Source organism: Castor canadensis, chromosome 14 (assembly GCF_047511655.1).
Source record: "Castor canadensis chromosome 14, mCasCan1.hap1v2, whole genome shotgun sequence".
In the NCBI taxonomy this organism is placed as follows: Eukaryota; Metazoa; Chordata; class Mammalia; order Rodentia; family Castoridae; genus Castor; species Castor canadensis.
Window position 1 is genome coordinate 65,381,832 of NC_133399.1, and position 19,792 is coordinate 65,401,623.

General features: G+C 43.2%; 1 protein-coding gene and 1 non-coding gene across 3 annotated transcripts in view; one reads left to right on the forward strand and one right to left on the reverse strand.

Moving 5' to 3' along the window:
* The first annotated feature begins 101 nt into the window (after window positions 1-101).
* Window positions 102-19,792, forward strand: part of Gsr (glutathione-disulfide reductase) — a 49,022-nt gene continuing 29,331 nt past the window's right edge. Inside the window, exon 1 of one of the 2 annotated variants that reach the window (XM_074054689.1) lies at window positions 102-279. In XM_074054689.1, coding sequence (XP_073910790.1) covers window positions 253-279 — 27 coding nt within the window. In that variant the 5' untranslated portion in view covers window positions 102-252. Of the gene's footprint in view, window positions 280-13,627; window positions 13,940-19,792 lie in introns of those variants that run through there. The other variant, XM_020172626.2, reaches the window with a different exon arrangement.
* LOC141417100 (small nucleolar RNA SNORA61) lies at window positions 12,670-12,797 on the reverse strand. Its single transcript, XR_012441719.1, has one exon. It is a non-coding gene; the product is annotated as a small nucleolar RNA SNORA61 (small nucleolar RNA).

A 19,792-nucleotide genomic window follows, 5' to 3' on the forward strand; every position in this document is an offset into this window, starting at 1 on the left:
GGGCAAGTGCAGGGCAGTGATGCTGTGAAAAGGCGATCGGCCCCGTGCCCTGTGACCGTCGGGGTGACTGTGGGCTTTTGGATCCTCGCTTGCTAAGCACTTCTTTATCTCCCTGCTAGTTCCTGCGGGAACACAGCGCAAAAGCGGGGCCTGCCTGCCCCTGCCCTCACCCCAAGGCCAGACGCAGTGGACCTGCGACCCTCTGGACTTGATGGTTCTGTGACGTCATTGCCACCCCCTGGCTTACCTCTGATGCGTGGCCCAACCCCGAACTCTCAGGTCAGCCCCTGGAGGTCCTCACTACCAAGATTTCAGACTTGGAAACTCCCTTTTCTGACTCATCCAGCAACTGTCCAGCCTTCAGTTTAGTTCAAGTAACCTTTATTGCGTTTCACAACCTGTCTGGTATTGTAGAACTCATGGATGTTCAAGTGTGTAAGTCATGGCAAATTTTTGTCCTCAAAAGACTCAGCTTTGTGAGAAGGATAACCCTGTAAGGAGACAAGTACAGTACAGTGCCCAGTGCTAGGAGAGGAGTAAGTACAAACGGTGCTACCCACCATACACTTTCCTGAGGAAGTCATGCCTATAGGGAGTGGCGAAGATGAGGAAATTAGGAATTTGGGCAACAGGGTCTTAAGAGCAAGGGTGTGATTTCAAGTTTTGGAAACAGTGCAGAGGAGCTACCAGTGGTTACCATACTGCAGCAGTTTAAAGCTTAACTGAAAGTAAGGTGGAGCTAGGGCCACAGAAGACTTTGCTGTGAACTTTATCCTCAAAAAGGAAAATAAGGGGCTGGAAGTGTGGCTTAAGTGATGAGTACTTGTAAAGCTCAGAGTTCACCCAAAAAAAAAAAAATGCAAAATATCAGAGCACAATCTCAAGTCAGTAAGGAGGAGGTAATTTGAACTATAACCAGATTAACTGTATTGACTTATTCAGAGGTTCTCATCTTTTTGTTTTTGTTGTTTGTTTTTTTACTTGTTTGTTTTGGCAGTACTGGGGCTTGAACTCAAGGTCTCACACTTGCTAGTCAGATGCTCTGCCACTTGAGCCACTCTGCCAGCCCTCTTTTGATTTGAGTATTTTTCAAAATATTTGCCCAGCTGATTTCGAATCGTGATCCTACTGCTGTCTACCTCCTGAGTAGCTAGGATTACAGGCATGAGCCACTGGCACCGGCTCTCACAATTAAGTCTTACGAAACTTTGAGTGTAGTATATGAGGAAGAGACTTTTTTTCCTGGTTCTGCGTGTGAACTGCACCCTCACCTCTCAGAAAGAAATTGTGAAATTCAGTTTGTGTATGCTAAACCATTCCTTATTAACATTCTTAAACACATTTTCCTAATTAATAAGTGATGCACAAGAGGGTAATAGGGGGTGAATATGATCAAAGAACATTATATACATGCATAAAAATAACATAATGAAGCCCATCAAAATGTACAGAAAAGCCCCAAGTGATGCAATCTGTTTTATGTATGAAAAAGTAGGATTATCAACATATTTTAAAATCATATATTACTAATATTAAGGATCAACTTTTTCTTTTTTTTCTCTTGTAGTACTGGGATTTGAACTCAGAGCCTCCTGATTGCTAGGCAGGTGCTGTATCACAAAACAGCCATGTTTTGTGTTGAGTATTTTTGATATAGGGCCTCTTGAACTGTATCTGGGCTGCCTTCAAACCTTGATCCTCCTGATCTCTGCCTTCTGAGTTGCTAGGATTATAGGCATGAGCCACCAGTGCCCAGCTAGAATTTTTGCATTAAAAAACCAACTATTTTCATTTTTTCAATGTTTTAGTATGCAATGTTTTAATTTTCAGATGGACAAATGTTGAAAAATTTTACCCACAAAAAAAAGAGTAATTTTGATCATATCTATTGCTTTTTGTTTGTTTTTTTTGTTTCGGTGGTGCTGGGGCTTGAACTCAGGACCTCGTACTTGCTAGGTGCCTCTTGAGCCACTCCACTAGCCCATGAGCACACATCTATTGTGTAAGTTCATTATCTGATGCTATTATGAAATTCCTGAGGAAGGCTAACTTTAAAAAGAAAGTTTATTTAGCTCTCAATTTTGGATGCTGAGAGTACAAGCATCATAGTGCTGACTCTGGCAAGGGCTTAATGGTGGGTAGTAAGAGCATGTGTGCAAGCAAGAGATCAAGGGGACAGAAAGGAAGCCAAAGAGGCTGGGGTCTCACAGTTGCTCCTAACACCTGCCTTCAAACGAATGAAGGACCTCCCACCAGGCCCCACCTCTTAAAGATCCCACCACCTCTCAGCACCACCACACTAGAGAGTAAACTCCCAACATAGGAGCCCTTGGGGGATACACTCAAACCATTTCCAAAACTCATCATCTCTCAACCACTCCATCTTTTCTTCAGTCTATCTTATTTTTTAAGCATTTCAAAGACATTGGTACAATTTCCCCAAAGTACTTCAGCATGCATGTCAGTATGTCATATAATATGTACGGGAGGCTAAAGACCACTTCTAGGCATCTTAGTTCTTAGTTGATAAACTTTTAAGAAAAGAGATTAACAAGAGAAAGACAAAGTTATTAACATGTGCAATGCACATCACATGTAAGAAACCACAAAAAGGAGCTCAAAGCAATGGCTTAGAACTCTGGTTTATGTTGGGATTAATGTTTATTTTATTATTTATATATTCTATTTGACCAGTGTCCTAAATTTTCTGTAGAGAGTGCTTTCATTCTCTCACACTCTTTCTCTCTTGTTTGATACAGGGCCTCACTGTGTTGTCCAGATTAACCATGAATTTACTATTTGCCTTCCTCAGCTTCCTGTGCAGCTGGGATTGCAGGCCTATGGCACTACACCTGCTTGGTCTTTTTGTTGTTTTGTTTTTGGCAAGTACTGGGGTTTGAACTTAAGCCTTCTGCTTCCTAGGCAAGTGCTCTACCACTTGAGCCAAACCTCCAGCCCTTGTTTTGTTTTGAAACAGGGTCTTGCTATATAACACAGGGCCTTGAACTCTCAATCCTTCTGTCTCTACCTCCTGATTATTGGGATTACAGCTGTGAACCACCATGCTTGGCATGTTTTGTTTTTAATGAGAAAAGGCTTCTCTGTAAAACTGGAGGGATGAACAAACGAGACAAGTTCTGTTTCTTTGGAAATCTCCTAACATGACAACAAATTTGTTAAAGGTGCATGCCCGCAAGAATAGAACAAGAGACCAGAAACGGAAAAAAGGGATATAGAAAGCATATGAAAAGTTGTAAAGATTTACCTGCCCAAGGAAGCTAGCCGTGGGTAAATGCTATGCGCTGATGACTACACATCTCCAGAGTGCCCAGGCATACTCCAGGACTCCGGGAGTGAGGATCAGTGATGGGGACTCCAAAACAAAACTGATGGGAAGTCCATTTCTTTGAAGATGCAGTGAAGCCCAGGAATCACTTCCTATTCAGCAAGGCTGCTTCTCCTGAAGAATAGAACTAGAGAAGGGAAAACAGAAGTCTCCAAACCAGCCAAGCATCACACAGGCTCACGCCTGCTGAGATCTGGATGAGCAAGGTTCAAGGTCAGTCCAGGCAAATAGTTCCTTAGAAGCCCCCCCCATCTCAAAAATGACCAGAGCAAAATGGGCTGGAGGTGTGGCTCAAGCAGCAGAGTGCCTGCTTTGCAAGTTGGAAGCCCTGAATTCAAATCCCAGTACCACCAAAAAAAGAAAAACAAAAGACTCTAAATGAGAGACCACTGGATCATGTAAGAGCCTGATGAGTACTTGGTTTTGCTATTTCATAATCCCTGTGCTTTTCTTCTGAGCACTTTCCACAATCATATGTAATAATTATGTGATTATTTACACTACTCCGTTAGTCTCATGAGGGTAGGAATATGGTTTATTTAGCTACCATTTTATTTCCAGTGCCTCAGAGTCCTGGCATAAAATGGGTAAACAATAGATATTTGTCGAGAGAATGTATATATGTGACTTAGTCCATTTTGTATTACCACAAATTCAGTAATTTATAAAGAAAAGAAACTTAGCCTGGTACTGGTGGTTCACACCTGTAATCCTAGCTACTCAGGAAGCACAGACCAGGAAGATGGAGGTTCAAAGCCAGCCTAGGGCAAATAGTTTGCTAGACCCTATTTCAAAAATTATCTACACAAAAAAGTGCTGGCAGCATGTCTCTAAGTGGTAGAGCAAATGTGAGCCCTAAGTTCAAACTTTAGTACCACCAGAAGGGAGGGAGGGAGGAAGGAAGGAAGGAAGGAAAGAAAGAAAAAAGAAATTTGATTTCTTACAAATCTGGAGGCTAGGAAGTCCAGTGTCGGGGTACTGGCTCTGGTGAGGGTCTGCTTGCTCTATCAAAGGGCAAAGAAAGGGTGAGAAGAAGCAAGAGATCCAACAAGCTCTACCCCATTCACAACCAACAATGATCCATTCATGACAGCAGAGCCCTGACAGTCTAATCACCTCTGAAAGGTCTACCTCATAACACTGTTGCCCAGGGGATTAAATTTCCAACAGGTGCAGGGCTGGGGGTATGGCTCAAGTGGTAGAATGCCTACCTACTAACACATGGTTTTTTGAAGACACGGCTACATAATAACAGAGAAATATGACCTCCATTTTTAAATTCGGGTTCTTGCATTATAATCACTATTGAGCAATTGTCCATATAGTCTTTAAGAGAAAACTGATTACATAGGTTGTTTATTTAAAAAAAATTTGGCATTTTAAGGCCTGGCATGCTGGTACATGCCTTTAATCCCAACTACTTGAGAGGAGGCAATCCAGAGGATTGAGTTTGAAGGCCAGCTCAGGCAAAAAGTTATGAAGACTACCACCTAAATCAATAAGTCAGGTATGGTAGCAGTTACTTGTAATCCCAGCTAAAAGGGAGGCATAGATAGGAGACCTAGGTCTGTGACCAGTTCTGGGCAAAAACAGGAGACCCTTTGAAAAAAACAAATAAAAAAGGACTGGGGTATGCTTAAATTGTACTGCACCTGCCTAGCAAGCACAGGGTCCTGAGTTCAAACTCTGTACTGAAAAAAAAGTGTCACTAATTTTCTTCAAAGTTGTATTCCTCTGTATCTGCTATTTTCACCTTTTCAGTATTTCACATTTGGCTGTGGCATGGTTTATGTGTCCCTTCAATATTCCTATGTTGGACCCTAATCCAATGTGATAGTGTGAAGAGCTTTGAGAGGAGTGAGTGAGTCATGTCTGTTTAGCCCTTGTGCATGGGACTAGTGCTGTTATGACAGAGGCTGAAGGGAGTGAACTAGTCCCCTTCTGCTGGGTGACCTTCGCTGTGTGAGGATGCAGTGACAAGACACCATCTTGGAAACAGATAGTTGAATCTGCCAGTACCTTGATCTCACACTTCTCAGCCTCTAGAACAATAAGATATCAATTTCTATTTATAAATCACCAAGCTTAAAATATTTTGTTATAGCAACAGAAACAAACTAAGACAGCAAATGACAAATGAGGCCAGCCCATAGGACATTTTACTGTGAAATCCAGATGCACACCATGACCAAAATTTCAGAGGTCAGAAGGTTGCTCAAATGACATCCATGTTGGGCTGTTAAGTAATAATAAGGACCAATCTACAAGTAGAAAACATAACAAAATAGGGCTGGCAGAGTGGCTCAAGTGGTAGAACATGTGCCTAGCAAGTGTAAGGCCCTGAGTTCAAACTCCAGTACTGCCAAAAAAAATACACCACGAAACAAAACTATGAAACTGTTTTCAGCTATTAGACAACAGGTAGTAAAGGATTATGATTTTTTTATACAGGATCTTACTTTGTAGGTTAGGCTTGCTTTGAACCTGTGATCCTCTTGACTCAGCCTCCTGAGTGCTGGGATTACAGATGTACACCACCACACCTGGCTAGGATTAATTTTGTTGTTTGTTTGTTTGTTTGAACTTGGCCTTGTACTTGCTAGGCAAGTATTCCACCACTTGACCTATACCTACAGCCCTTTTTAATTTTTCAGATAGGGTCTTGCTTTTGCCCAGGCAGACCTCTGCCCATGATCCTCCAACCTATGCCCTTGTTGCTGGGATTACAGTATGGACCACCATACTGTAGTGCCCCTGCTTACTTTTTGAGATAGGATGTTGATAACTTTTTGCCCAGGCTGGTCTCAAACCTCAATCCTCCCTTCCCTGCCTCCTGTATAGCTGGGATTACAGAAGTACAAGGTACCGTCATGCCAGGCAGGGTTAATGATATTTTTTTTGTAGTACTGGGGTTTGAGCTCAGGGTCTCATGCTTGCTAGGCAGGCACTCTACCACTTGAGCCACTCCTCCAGGCCAGAGTTAATAATTCTTAAAAGAAGGAAAAGAAAGAATGCACTCAGTGATTACCTCAGCTCTCTGTCTGGAGTCACATTCCATACCACCAGAGCAAAAGTGCACTCTATAATCAGAGCACAGTGGTCTCATTGAGTTAAGAAAACAGAGATCAGAGTTCAGCGAGGTCACACAGCATGAAACTGTGGTGCAGAGCTCTAGAGATGAGGGGGCTATGCAGGGAACAAAGCTTCAGAAGTGCACTCGGGGGTCCTAAGCTGCACGTGTACAGGCAGAAATGCCACGAGGCTGGACAAACTTAGCTAGGAAAGCTCGTACATGTGGGATACATTACTAATTAGAGTAACTGCTTAGAGGCCTCAGTGGTCCTCAAGGGACAGGGAGAAACACCATTCTCTGTAAGTGACCAGGTAGTGAGTACTTAAAGCTTTGCAGGTCATGAGGTCTCTAGCTCAACAGCTCAACACTTTTTTTTTTGAAGTAGGGTCTTGCTGTATAGCCAATGCTGCTCCACCCACACTGGCCTCTCACTCATTATCCTCCTACCTCGGACTCCCAAGTGCTAGAATTACAGGCATATACCTCCATACCTACCTCAACACTTCTTTTCTTTTCTTTGTTTGCTTATTTTTGGTGGTGCTGTGGTTTGAACTTGGGGCAATGCACTTGTGAGGCAGGCTTTCTACACTTGAGCCATGCCTGCAGACTTCAACACTTTAAAGAAAACAAAGTGTATGAGTGTGTTGTTTTGTCCAGATATGCAACAACACAATGACTACAAGGAAATAAAATATTACTAGATATTCCAAGAAGCAGGAAAAAAGAACATATAAGAAAGAGAAAAATCAATCCACTGAAAAAGTCCTAGAAGTGGATTTTTGGAATGCTACTGGAAAAATGGTTATTTCAAGTGATGAAATCATGGCAGGATTTTTTTCTTTTTTTTTCTAAGTAGAAATATAAAGAAAATTTAAATATTATCATACTCTGTACATAATATGGTAGCATTGCTTAGCATATTTTAAAATGTCATATCTAAATAGATAGATAGATAGATAGGCAGTACTAGGTTTGAATTCAGGGCCTTGAGCTTGCTAGGTAGGCATTCTACCACTTGAGCCATGCCTCATCCCTCTTTTGCTTTAGTTAGTTTTTGGATAAGATTCTCAAATTTTTGCCCCAGGCCAGCCTCACACAAAGAGAGATTCTCCTACTTACACCGCTAGTGTAGCTAGGATCACAGAAGCATACCACCACATCCTGCTTGTTGGTTAAGATGGGGTCTCACTAACTTTTTTGCTTTTTTGCCTTGATTGGCCTCAGACTTCTGTCCTTCGAGTAGCTGGGATTATAGACATGTAAGCTACTATTCCCAGTTATTCTGTTATTTAACATTATGTTAGATTGTGTTTTCATCTTCAATTTCATTATGGAATATTAATCCATTATGTGATTATTTATCTATTTTACATGATGAACATTTATTTCCACAAATAGAGAATGGAGGAAATGACAAACACAAAATTTAGAATACTGATTGCCTTTTGGAGCTGGGGAAGAGAGGAAGGAGGATACAATTAGGAAAAGTATGTGGAACTTGAGTATGGCAATACTTCTCTCTTTTTTTTTTTTTTTTGGTGGGACTGGGATTTGAACTTTGGGCTTTGAGATTGCAAAGCAGCCACTGTACCACTTGTGCCATTCCTTCAGTCCATTTTTCTCTGGTTATTTTAGAGATGGGGTCTCCAGAACTATTTGCTTGGTCTGTCCTTGAACCATGATCCTCCTGAACTCAGCCTCCCAAGTGCTAGGATTATAGGCATGAACCACAGGTGCCTGGCAATACTTCATTTCTTAAAATGAGATGTATGGATGTTCATTGCATTATTCTCTATATTTGTTTATCTCAAATGTTGCAAAATACCTTAAGAAATCATTACAAGCTGAGGGTGGTGCTACACAACTATAATCCCAGCACAAGGGAGGCTGAGGCAGGAGGATCTTGGAGTTCAAGGCCAGTCTGGGCTAGAAAGCCAGCCAGACTCTGTTTCAAAAAATAAAATAGTTATAAAACTACTACCAAATATTTAGATTCAGAATAGGTATTTCTACTTCTTTTTTTTCTCTTTTGGCAGGACTGGGGTTTGAACTCAGGGCCTACACACTTGCTAGGTAGGAGCTCTACTACTTGAGCCACTCCACCTGCCCTTTTTTGTATATTTTCAAGATAGGGTCTTGAGAACTATTTGCCTGAGCTGGCTTTGAACTGTGATCCTCCTGATATTTGCCACCTGGGTAGCTAACATTACAGGTGTTCATGCCCAGCTTGTGTTACTTCTAAACCTTGTTTTTATTAGCATCCACTAATTGTTAAAAAGGTACTTTGTTGTGATGTTTGCATACATACATATCAAATTCACCCTCTCTATCACTCTTTTTTTTAACTCCCCCCCCATTTCTAAAGCTTTTTATGACCTCCTACCATCTTTCTCTTTTGAAACACATTAGTGAGGGCTGGAGGCATGGCTCAAGTGATAGAGCACCTGCCAGCAAGCTCAAGGCTCTGAGTTCAACAATCTTAAATACCACCAAAAAAAATTACCAAAGCAATTAGACACCAAGTGCGTGAAAGGGATTAAATGCACATGTAATTTTCCTCTAGATGCATCTTAGAATCCTGTTTCCCAACAAAGCAGACTTGCATCCTTCCTTTGAATGTAGTACAATTTGCTTTTTGTAATTTTTACAAATTAGTTGTTTTCTGTCTCTTCAGTGTTTATTGTGGTCCTCAATATTAGATACCAAGATTGTACAATTTTAAAAATAAAATTGAGCTGGGCACCAGTGGCTCACGCCTGTAATCCTAGTTAATCAGGAGGCAGAGCTCAGAAGGATCTTGGTTCAAAGCCAACCCCAATAAAAAGTTTGAGACCCTATCTTAAAAAAACCCATTATGAAAAAGGGCTGGTGGAGTAGCTCAAGGTGTAGGCCTTGAGTTCAAACTCCAGTACGGCAAATAAATAAATTAAATTAGGATCATTATATTGTTTAAAATAAACAAATATATTTGTGTGTGTGTGTACATATACATGTATGTGTATTTTTTTGGTGGTACTGGGTTTTGAACTCATGTATATTATTTTTCAATGCTAAGGCTCCAGTCCAGGGCCTTGTTCTTGATAGATATGTGCTCTGCCACTGAGTTATATCCCCCATCCTTGTGTTTTGAGACAGGGTATCATGTAACCCAGGCTGAACTGGAACTTTTGAACCTCCTACCTCTGCTTCCTGAGTGCTGAGACTAAAGGTATGTACCACCTCACCCAGCTGGAGTAGTATTTGTTTTATTCCTTTTTCTCATATTATTTTATCCTTCTCCTAAATGACTATGATTATCTTCATATATGTAACTGGAGAAATGGATTTTATTGAGCAATCTGTATGTGCAAGTTACTTTGCATAACACTATTTCCTACAGAGACTTCTCAGATTTTTTATAGAGGTGTCATTACCACTTTCTTTCTAACATAATAGCTCTTGACCTGTAACCCCAACACATAGTAACCGTCACTTATGACTCAGGAGTATACTTCTTACAAGTTATGCTACAGAAAAAATGCAGAGGGTGGAAAAGAATTATATAGAATTCTTTTCTACCTAAAAGAAATAAAAAATAGTCAACATTTTCTCCTAAAAAGAATGTCATTTTAAAAAATGGGGCTGGGAGAGTGGCTCAAGTGGTAGAGTGCCTGCCTAGCAGCATGAGGCCCTGAGTTCAAACCCCAGTACCTCCAAAAAAAATGTCATTTAGGGCTGCAGGTGTGGCTCCAGTAGTGAACTTGCTTAACATGTGTGAGCCATGTGTTCAAACCTCACTACGGCCAGAAAAAATGTCATTTAAGAAAACTTGGAGCTTGGACTGGGGGTGTAGCTCAATGATGGAGCACTTAAGTAGCATGCTTCACACCCTGGGTTCAAAGAACACACACACATCTTAAGTTTTTACCATAAGACACACTCTAGGATGATTTTTGTCTTGTTACAGTTAAGAGAAAAGGAAAAAAGATTAGGTCTTAGAATTAGTCCTCTAGTATTTGAATTTCTGCTCTGTCATTCACCAGTTGTTAATCTTCCCATCTAAATCAGATATTTATTTTATCTCTAAATCAGATAGTTATTTTAGAGGTTGAGGAGGTGATAACATGCAAGTATTTTAACCTCTTTTTCAGAAATTGACAGTATCTTTATACAAATCACCTGTCTAGTGTTTGAATGAAAATTTTTAATGATGGCATTATTAAAATGTGAAAGAATTCAACACGCTTGGGGCTCTGCTGTTTCTTACAAATATATTTGTTTATAATGATGTTATTAAGATTGGCACACTTAAGCAGGGTGTGAAGGAGCAGAGGTAGGAGGACTGAGTTCCAGGCTAGCAGAGTATATGGACAGACCTTGTCTCAAACAAACAAAAAGATTCCTGCACTTGAATGATAACTTAATTGATTTTCATTCTGAGTATTTAACCCTGAAACTACTTCTTACTAACTACACTAAATTTTTACTTTCAGCTGATCTTTCTTTGCTTGAAGAGAAAGCTTAGCTATAACCTGAAAGTTTCCAAGTGCTTCGTCCACTCCCATCTGAATCAGAAGATAAAATGAAAAATCTTTGGACTCGACATATTGCATGAGATTATACAATTAGGTGATAAAACTATTTTTATCCATTAATACTAGCAGAGACATACCTACTCACATCTTGTATTTTCTTCATGACATTCTTCTCCCATTTGTCCAGGCTCAAGACTTGTCCTCTTTGACTCTTCCACTCTCCCCATAAATCTGACTGTTACTTTTTTGTTGTTTTGCTTGTGTTTTGAGACAGGGACGCTTTCTGCAGCCCAAGGCTTTCCTGGAACCTCCTGTGTAGCCCAGGTTGACCTCAAAACCATGATCCTCTGGAACACCTGTGCAGCTCTCTGGGCTCTGTTCCTTCTTGTCTGTCCTCTGTGGTGCCTCCTATTACCTTTGCCTCCTATACTGCCAGTTACATCTTCTCCAGTTCACTTCACAGATCCCCAAGGAAAGGAAGTTGTAAGAAATCTCCAGTGACTTTATTACCGGAGGAGCAACAAGCCAAGGCTTCCCAGGAGCCCCCTCCAGGATGCCTCCTGTCCACCCAGTCTGTACTGCTCTACTTACTTTCAGTGCCACGACTCATTTTCCTCTACTTTGTGTTATTCTTCTCTTTAACTTTTTTTTTTTGTGGTTTGAACTCAAGGCCTCATGCTTGCTAGGTAGACACGCTACCATTTTAGCCACTCCACTAGCCCTGTTTTGTATTGGGTTTTTTTTTTTTTTTTTTTTTTGAGATAGGGTCTCCTGAATTATTTGCCTCAGGCTGGCTTCAAACTGCCATCTTCCTGATCTCTGCCTCCTGAGTAGCTAGGATTGCAGGCGTGAGCTACCAACACCAGGATTTCTTTAACATGTTTATCTCCTTGCTGGAGATGTGACTCAAGTGGTAAGGCTCTGAGTTCAAACCCCAGTGCTGCTAAAAAACTAACAGAAAAACCCAAAACACCAAAACTAAAAGAAAACCAGTACGTTCATATCCTTTTTTTTTTTTAAACCGGGTATGATATTATCATCTTCTTTTTAATCAGCCTCATTTTTTAGATTTTGCATATTTATTTATTTAGTCTTGTTTTGAAACAGTCTTGCAATGTTGCCTCTCCTTCCTGTCTCAGCCCCCAGTGCTGAGGTTTTCACACATGTGCACTACTATCAGGTTCATCCTGCTTGCCTTTTGTTCTTCCACCCTCTTTAATCTGGAATAGTTCCTCAAGCCTTGCTTTCAAAACGTTTTTAGAGTGCTGGGGCTAGTTGTAAAATCTCCCTCAAGTTGGGTTTTTCTGAGTGTTGCAGCATAATTGGGTTCAGGTTATGGACTTTTTAGCAGGAAACTTACCTAAGTGAAGTTGTGTATTTTTAATGGCTCACATCATGGGGCACAACAATGACCCTGTATCCTTATTGGCAATGTTTAACTTTGATCATTGGACAAGGTAGGGCCTGGCTCACTGTGAAGTAGTCGTTTTCTCTTTGTGATCAATAAGCAGTCTGTGGGAACATATTCTGAAACTGTATATATAAACTTTTCCCCATCAAACTTTCACCCTGTGCTTTTAACATTCATTGATGGTACCTGATGAAGCAGTTTTCACTGATAGCTATAAAATGGTGATTTTCTAATTGTTGTTCCTTCTACATTTATTACAACGCAGTCTGCTAGAAAGAAGAACTTTCCCTTCTTCCTCCATATTTCTCTTTTTTTCCTCCCCCAATCGTGTTTGAAACTAGCGCACATGCCGTATCATTGCAAGGCTCTGAGGCCAGCGTCACCATCACTTTCCGTCCTTTTATGATTATGAAGACCAGCGTTCAAATCGGATGGGAAAGGGAAACAGAGGGTCACATTACTTTTTAATCAAGGGGAAAAAACTTTTAAAAAAAAAGGAAAACCATTCTAATGGAGGCAGTTGATTGTCCTAGCCCTCAGCGTGCTCGGCATAGCTGGTTTGTGGGCGAACCTTCATTTCTTTGCCTGTTGGACTCTGAGCCTAGTGCTTAAGTGACCTGTATACTGCCCCTTGTGCGAAGGGCAGGGATCTTGGTTCATCATGACGCAAGTTCGAAGTTTGTAGTTCTTGAATTCCAAAAGGACGCCCTAGTCTCTGAAGCTCGGGAAGGGAATGCTTTTGTGTCTCCCATCTCCACCCTATCTTTAGGCTTCATCTGTGTCACAAAACTCGGAATTGCGATCCAACCTATTAGCGGATCAGCTGAAGGCAGGAGAGAGTGGATTTAAAACGTAGATCGCGGGGACCCTGCTCCCGAGCACTGTGAATCAGAACATCTGGGCTAAGTTAGGAATCAGCGCTCTAGGTGGTCTCGGGGGTAAACGGAGAAACTTCAACCTGCAAAACAAGACAAATTTCCCTTCCTCCGGAGGAGCGCAGCGGCAGGGGAAAGGCCGGGTGGGTACTCTCTTGCATGGCTTCTGGAGCCTCAGTCTGCCACCTCAGGCGTTGGGATGAGGGCGGGACGAAAGTCCCGCAGGCTGGGCCCCGCGCGCCCACGCCCCCTCGGGGCCGCGCCCCGTGCCCCCCTCCCCTCCCCACCCTTGCCCTCCCTCCCGGCGCGGTGCGGGTGCTTAGTCACCGTGAGACTGCGCTCGCCGGCTCGCCCCCTCCCCGGGCCCCGCCCACCCCGCCGCCCCCCTCGGCGCGCACTTCCGCGCGCATGGCCTTATTGCCCCGGGTGGTGAGCGCGCGCGCGAGCGTGGGGCCGAGCCTGCGGCGGGCGGCGCGCGCCTCCACCGGCTTCCAGCTGCATCGGCCCGCGCCCGCCGGCCCCCGGCGCGTTGTCTCCCGCGCCATGGCGTGCAAGCAGGAGCTGCAGCCACAGTCCCCGCCGCCCGCAGCCGACGTCCAGGCCTCCTACGACTACCTGGTGATCGGGGGCGGCTCGGGCGGGCTGGCCAGCGCGCGCCGGGCGGCGGAGCTAGGCGCCAGGGCCGCGGTGGTGGAGAGCCACAAGCTGGGCGGCACGTGCGTGAGTACCGGGTCCCTCGGGGCGCTCCCCCTCCCACGGCCTCACCTGGAACGGCCGGTGCCCGCGCCCGCCGCCACCTTTGTGTCCCCGCCCGAGGGTGGTCCCCGAACCGCGCTGCACGCTCTGCGCCTGAGTTCAGGACCCCGCCAGGTGGATAATGGGGGTGCGAAGGGCTTCCCCCGCCTCCGGCCCGGCTCGGTTCCCGCACAGGTGCAATGTCAACAGATACTGTGGTTAAGACGAGTGACGGTTGCAGCCTCCTCCAGGTGGCACAGGATGGCATTCCAGAGCCTTGAAACGCGAATCTGGGACATTGCTAGCCGCCTGTGTGCGTCGGAGCCAGGGTGGTGGAGGTGGAGGGGCCAGGAAGCCCAGTCCCCTCGGGTGCTTTCAAGGGTAGAGTGACAACCCTGCTGCACACGCCAGTCACCGAGAATTAAGGTCTGTTGCGCGGGTGCCCAGCCATCCCAGTGCATCCTGGGTCTTGGGACTCTCCGATGATGCCCCCAAGTGATCTGGTTGCCGCCACCGGTTACCTCCACAGAAGGTTTGCTAGGAGGTCACCTCTCAGACCTTTTGCTTGTGCCTTGTTTGTGGGAAGGTTTAAAAACTGCACCCTCTCCCCCCCCCAAAAAAAAGTCCTTAATCCTGAGGTTGAAAAACTATTCATAACTTTTAAACGTGTTTTGTATCTGCGTTATTAGTGTGGTTTTTCTATCACAAGATTTGTGTGAGGTACTTACTGCTGACTGAAAATGCTGAATGCCATACTAACCCGGGATTGGGATAGGTTCTCTAAATTCCTTTGAAGACTGATGTTTAAATTACACTGAATTGGGAACTGCTTAGGGGCCGTGATGGGTTCCTGATTGTGTACCTTGCTCAGTAACCAACCACTTGTGAAAGGAATGAAAGTAGAGAGGAGCAGCGTGGAAAGCTGACTCTGTTGGTCCAGGGGTCTTCTTTTGAGTGCAGAATCAACATGGGGATGAGGAGAAAGGAAGTGTTAATTATGGACTTGCACTTTGATTCTGGAGTCCAGAAAGACTTCTAGTCTGTCTCTGCAGAAGGCGACTGGGGAGTGATACTCATAACCCACTGGTGACAGCACCTCCCCTCTGTACCTCTAGTTTTCTCTTTCCCTCCTTCCTTGCTTATATCCTAATGGGCTTATGTCACTGCTGGCTCTGCTGGTGTTAAGAAGGAGCAGGTCCAGTTCAGGTTCTTGTTAGGAATGTGAGTAAACTGCTTCAGAGAGCAAGCAAAGAGCAGTTTGGCCATTTGCCCATCTCCTTCTTCCACAGCAGCTGCTTTGCTCTTCCTCTGTTCACAACCTTCCTGCAGCAGCTTTTATTTCCGTCTAAGCATTGATATCTTTGGGAAATCCCCTAATGTTTTAATAACATTATATTAGGGCTCTTCTGAAACTGGCTTTTGAATCGCAAGGAAGGGTGTAGATGTGCAGCAAATTTCAGAGCAGATATAGCAATGGGTAGATGTGGGTTTAGATTTACTCAGGGATTGCAGTACGTCCCAGCTACTCGGAAGGTGGAGACAGGAGGATCGGAGGGTTCAAGGCCAGCAGGGACAAAGTTACCTGGAGACCCTACCTGAAAACTCAGAAGCAAAAGGCTGCAGGTGTGGCTCAAGTGGTAGAGGACTTACCTAGCAAAAGGAGGGTCCGGAGTCCAGTGCCCAGTATTGCAGCTTTGTGAGTTGTCTGGAGTTGCATTAGTGAACTTGCAGACAGGAAGCACAACCTTTCATTTATTCATGTATTTGGTTCTAGGATTTCATCAGACAGTGAGAAAAGGGTAGACCACAAACTTGTAAAACAAAGGTCCCTTCAAGGAATTTACAGTATGATGGGAGAGACCAAATGTAGACAACCCCAAAGTGGGATGGTCTGATAGTTGCAAAGGAAATTACCAATTAAAATAGTTCAGAAAAGGGTTGGTATTCTCCCTTCCACCTGGCACCATGGGAAAATTTCTGGAAGGAAATAGTATCTTTCTGAACCATAAAAAATAAATACTTTTTGATTTAGAAGGGTATGTCGTATAATTGAATTTTAATTAGGAGCAGAGCGTGACTCCTACTCTAATAGAGATAAAAGATGGGAAACTGATGGGTAGGTCATGGTTTAAAAAAAATAAATTTCCTGGAAGTACAGTGAACTGTGGAAGGGTTTTGAGAAATATAATCAAAGTGGTCTGTTGTGAATGATGCTTTTGAATGATGTCCCTTATGGAGGCCAGATAGAGGTTTCTTTAAGATAGACTCTCACCAGGCGTGGTGGGGCATACCTGTAATCAGCACTTAGGCTGAGACAAGAGGATTTGCAGTTCAAGACCAGCCTGGGCTACAGAGCCAGACCCTGTTTCAAAAAAGAAAAAAAAATTTTTTTCTGACTCTCTAACTAGTTCTTTCTTAAATAAAATGAATTCCTATAATCCCAAAGCTTCATAAATTTTTATTTTTTGGCAGTGTTGGGGATAGAATCCAGGGCCTTGCACATGCTAGGCAAGTGCTCTACCACTGAGCTATACACAGGGTCCTGAATCAGAGTAAATCTTTTAAGTTGCCTGGAAGTCACACAGGGAGTTCAAATAAGTCTTCCTTTATTAGTTGTTGTTCCCAGCTACTAATTACTTTTGTTTCTACTTGTTTTATTTTTGTTCATTTCAGTGAGTTCTGTTGAGCGTCTGCTATGCGCCAGCGAAGGTCACAGCAGCAGCAGTAGAGCAGATAGGCATTCCTGCCCTTGGGAGCGTGTGGTTTTGTTGTTATTAATACTTGCTAAATTTTCCATGTAGTAATGCTGTGAACAAATGAATACCTTCTTGTTTCTTGCTTCTTTTTGGTTTAAGCCTTCCTCCATGAAAGCTTAAATACATTGGTAATAAAGTTGATTTTAGAGTTGATTTTATTGCAGTCCAGTATGACTGCAATTCTTTTGTTTGTTTTTGGCTGTACTGGGGTTTGAACTCGGCCTTGCTCTTGCTAGGTAGGTGCGCTACCACTTGAACCACACATCCAGCAGGTTTTTTTCTTTTAATTATTTATTTGTGACTAGTTTTTAAAAATAAGAGTAATAAGTTTGAGCAATTTTAATTTTTTAAAGGTCACTGAAAATGTACTAGTATCTTCTATCCCTATTAGTTTTATGACGCTTTTATTATTCTTATTCTTTTGGTGCTGGGTCTTGTGCATAATACACATGTGCTCTACCATAGGCTACACTCCCAGTCCCAAGAACAGTATTCTAATGAAAAAAAGGAAGCTTAATTCAAGTAAAGACAGTCCTTTGAATATTTCTAGTTTTATGACATACTCATTGCCTGGGCCCCCTTATTTTTGTTATTGAAGGGTTGGACTCACATAAACCATAGGCAAAATTTGGGAAGCTTCTTTCTTTTTTTTTTTTTTTTTTTGTGATGTACCACCCAGACATCAGAAACCATGGCGTTAGTGTAACTGTGTGGAGGAAATCATGACCTCAGGAAGTTTGTTTTAGGGGAATGCTGGGGATTGAACCCAGGGCTTTGTATATGCTAGGGAAGCACGCTCTCACTGTGCAGTGAAGGTTTTGAAGCATTGTTTTTCATCTCACCTCTGCTTCTTAGGATCCGGACATTGTTTATCTAAAAGCCTTTAGTTAGAACTGAGCATAGCTCTGTGGTGGAGGGCTTGCTTAGCACCTGTGAGGACTCAGCACCCTTACTAACCAACTAAATGCAAGAAAAGCAAAACAGCTAAGGGTCTCCCACACCAGTCTCCATGTCAGAGCTCCTGGTTTAGCATGTCTAGAGTGAAGCCCAGGAGATGTGTTTTTCAAAGGCTATATTCTCATTCAGGTGGGTGAGTCAGACACAATACCAGGGGTATAGGTGGGGCAGGAACTGTGAAAACCAGTAAACAGTGAATGATTGTAGTGCTAAGATAACAATGAGTTTGGTCCTAGATTTGTTAAACATTTTGTAGTTCCATTATCTGCATACTTTAAAAATAATCAGTCTAGGACGTGTTCCAAGGGCAACTGCTTACCATGGTTTTCTTTTCTTTACCTTCTTCGTTTTTTTCAGTACTGGAGTTTGAACTCAGGACCTCATGCTTTTATCATTTGAGCCAAACTCCTACTCTTGCCTGGATTTTCTCACTCTCAGCCTTGCCCTTCCTCAAGGCTTTGCCCCTTCTGCGATGTGTTGAGTAGACACTTTCCTAAGAGACACGTATTATCAAGATGATAGTGCTGTAGACCCAATGGGTCCTCCCACCTGACTCCTCTGTTGAAGCCTACCCCTAAGTGTGTTAGTATTTGGAGGTGGGACCTTTGGAGGTGATTCAGTTAGATGAGGTCATGAGAATGGCCACAGGAGCCATTCTTATTAAAGAAGAGAGACCAGAGCTACTTTCTTTTTGTCATGTGAAGACACAGGGAGAAGGTACCCACCTGCAAGCCAGGAAGGGAAACCTTTACCAGGACCAGTTCTGCCAGCACTTTGATCTTGAACTTTCCAGACTCCAAACCATGAGAAATAAATGTGTGTAGCTTGGACCCTCCACTCTGTAGTACTTTACCATGGCAACATGAACTAAGATGGTTGGTATGCCTTGAAAGTTCACTTCTTTTTGACAGTATTGGGGTTTGAACTGAGGGCCTCAGTGCTTGCTAGGCAAGTGCTCTACCACTTGAGCCATGCTCTAGCCACTTTTCTTTTTTGTTGTTGTTGTTTTTTTTGAGACAGGTTCTCTCTATTTAGCCCAGACTCATCTCCAGCTCACTGTCCTTCTGCCTCAGCCTTTGAGTGCTGGGATTATAGAAATGAACCATCACACTGAACTTTTCTGAAATTTCTTTTTTTTTTTGTGGTACTGGAGTTTGAACTCAGGATCTACACCTTGAGCCACTTCATCAGTACTTTTTTTGTGATGGGTTTTTTTTGAGGTAAGTTCTCTTGAACTATTTGCTCGATCTGGTTTTGAACTGTGATCCTCCTGATCTCTGGCTCCTGAGTAACTAGAATTACAGGTGCCAGCCACTGGCATCTGGCTGGACTTTTCTTTAATAGAGTCTATTACTTGAACACATTCAAGGGGGGAGAAGGAGGAATAAGAAGCTCAAGTATAAGATCTTGGCTCATATTAGGGCCACGAGCAGTAGGGACCAGAGCTACTGCTGAGCTCTAGTGGTTAAGCCACAGAGAGAAGCATGTGCCTTAATTTTCGGAATCAGGCAAAAAATTGTAGCTGTAGGGGATTGAGTTAGATATTAAAAGTGGGAAACCAAAAGAAATCTTTTTCCCCTAAAATTTCATTAAGGGTAACCCCGTGTCCGCGGTAGTTATTTCTGAGGGCAGAAAAAATACACAAGATGGTGAGATGTTCTTTGAATTTACTTTTTGAAGTCTTCCAGAGTTTCTCTCATGATGACATGCAGACCAAAGAGCAGTGCAAAGCTTGCACAGTGTCAAGGTGGGTGAGAGCCTCTGGTAACGTCTGTCTACAACTCAGATCTCTGCCCACGCAGACCTTGGAAGAGTCAGCTTGAGGAAAGGTTTGCCCTTTGTTGCTGCTCCTTTGCCCCAGGGCCTGCAGAGCCTCGCTCCCAGTTCGTGTTGATTCTGGAGCAGAGGAACCAGTTTCTGCATTCAGTAGGTACCGTCAATGAGAGTTGGGTGGTAAGGGTCGATCAAGTGGTACAGCCTTCTTGATCACTAAGTCGCAGTGACCTGTGCTGCCCAGTGCTGACTGGAGAAACTCACCACTCTTCAGTGGACAATGGGTAATGGATTATGGCTCGCCTAGTCTGCAAACAATTACTTAGCAGTATGCAAAACATAACCTGCTTGG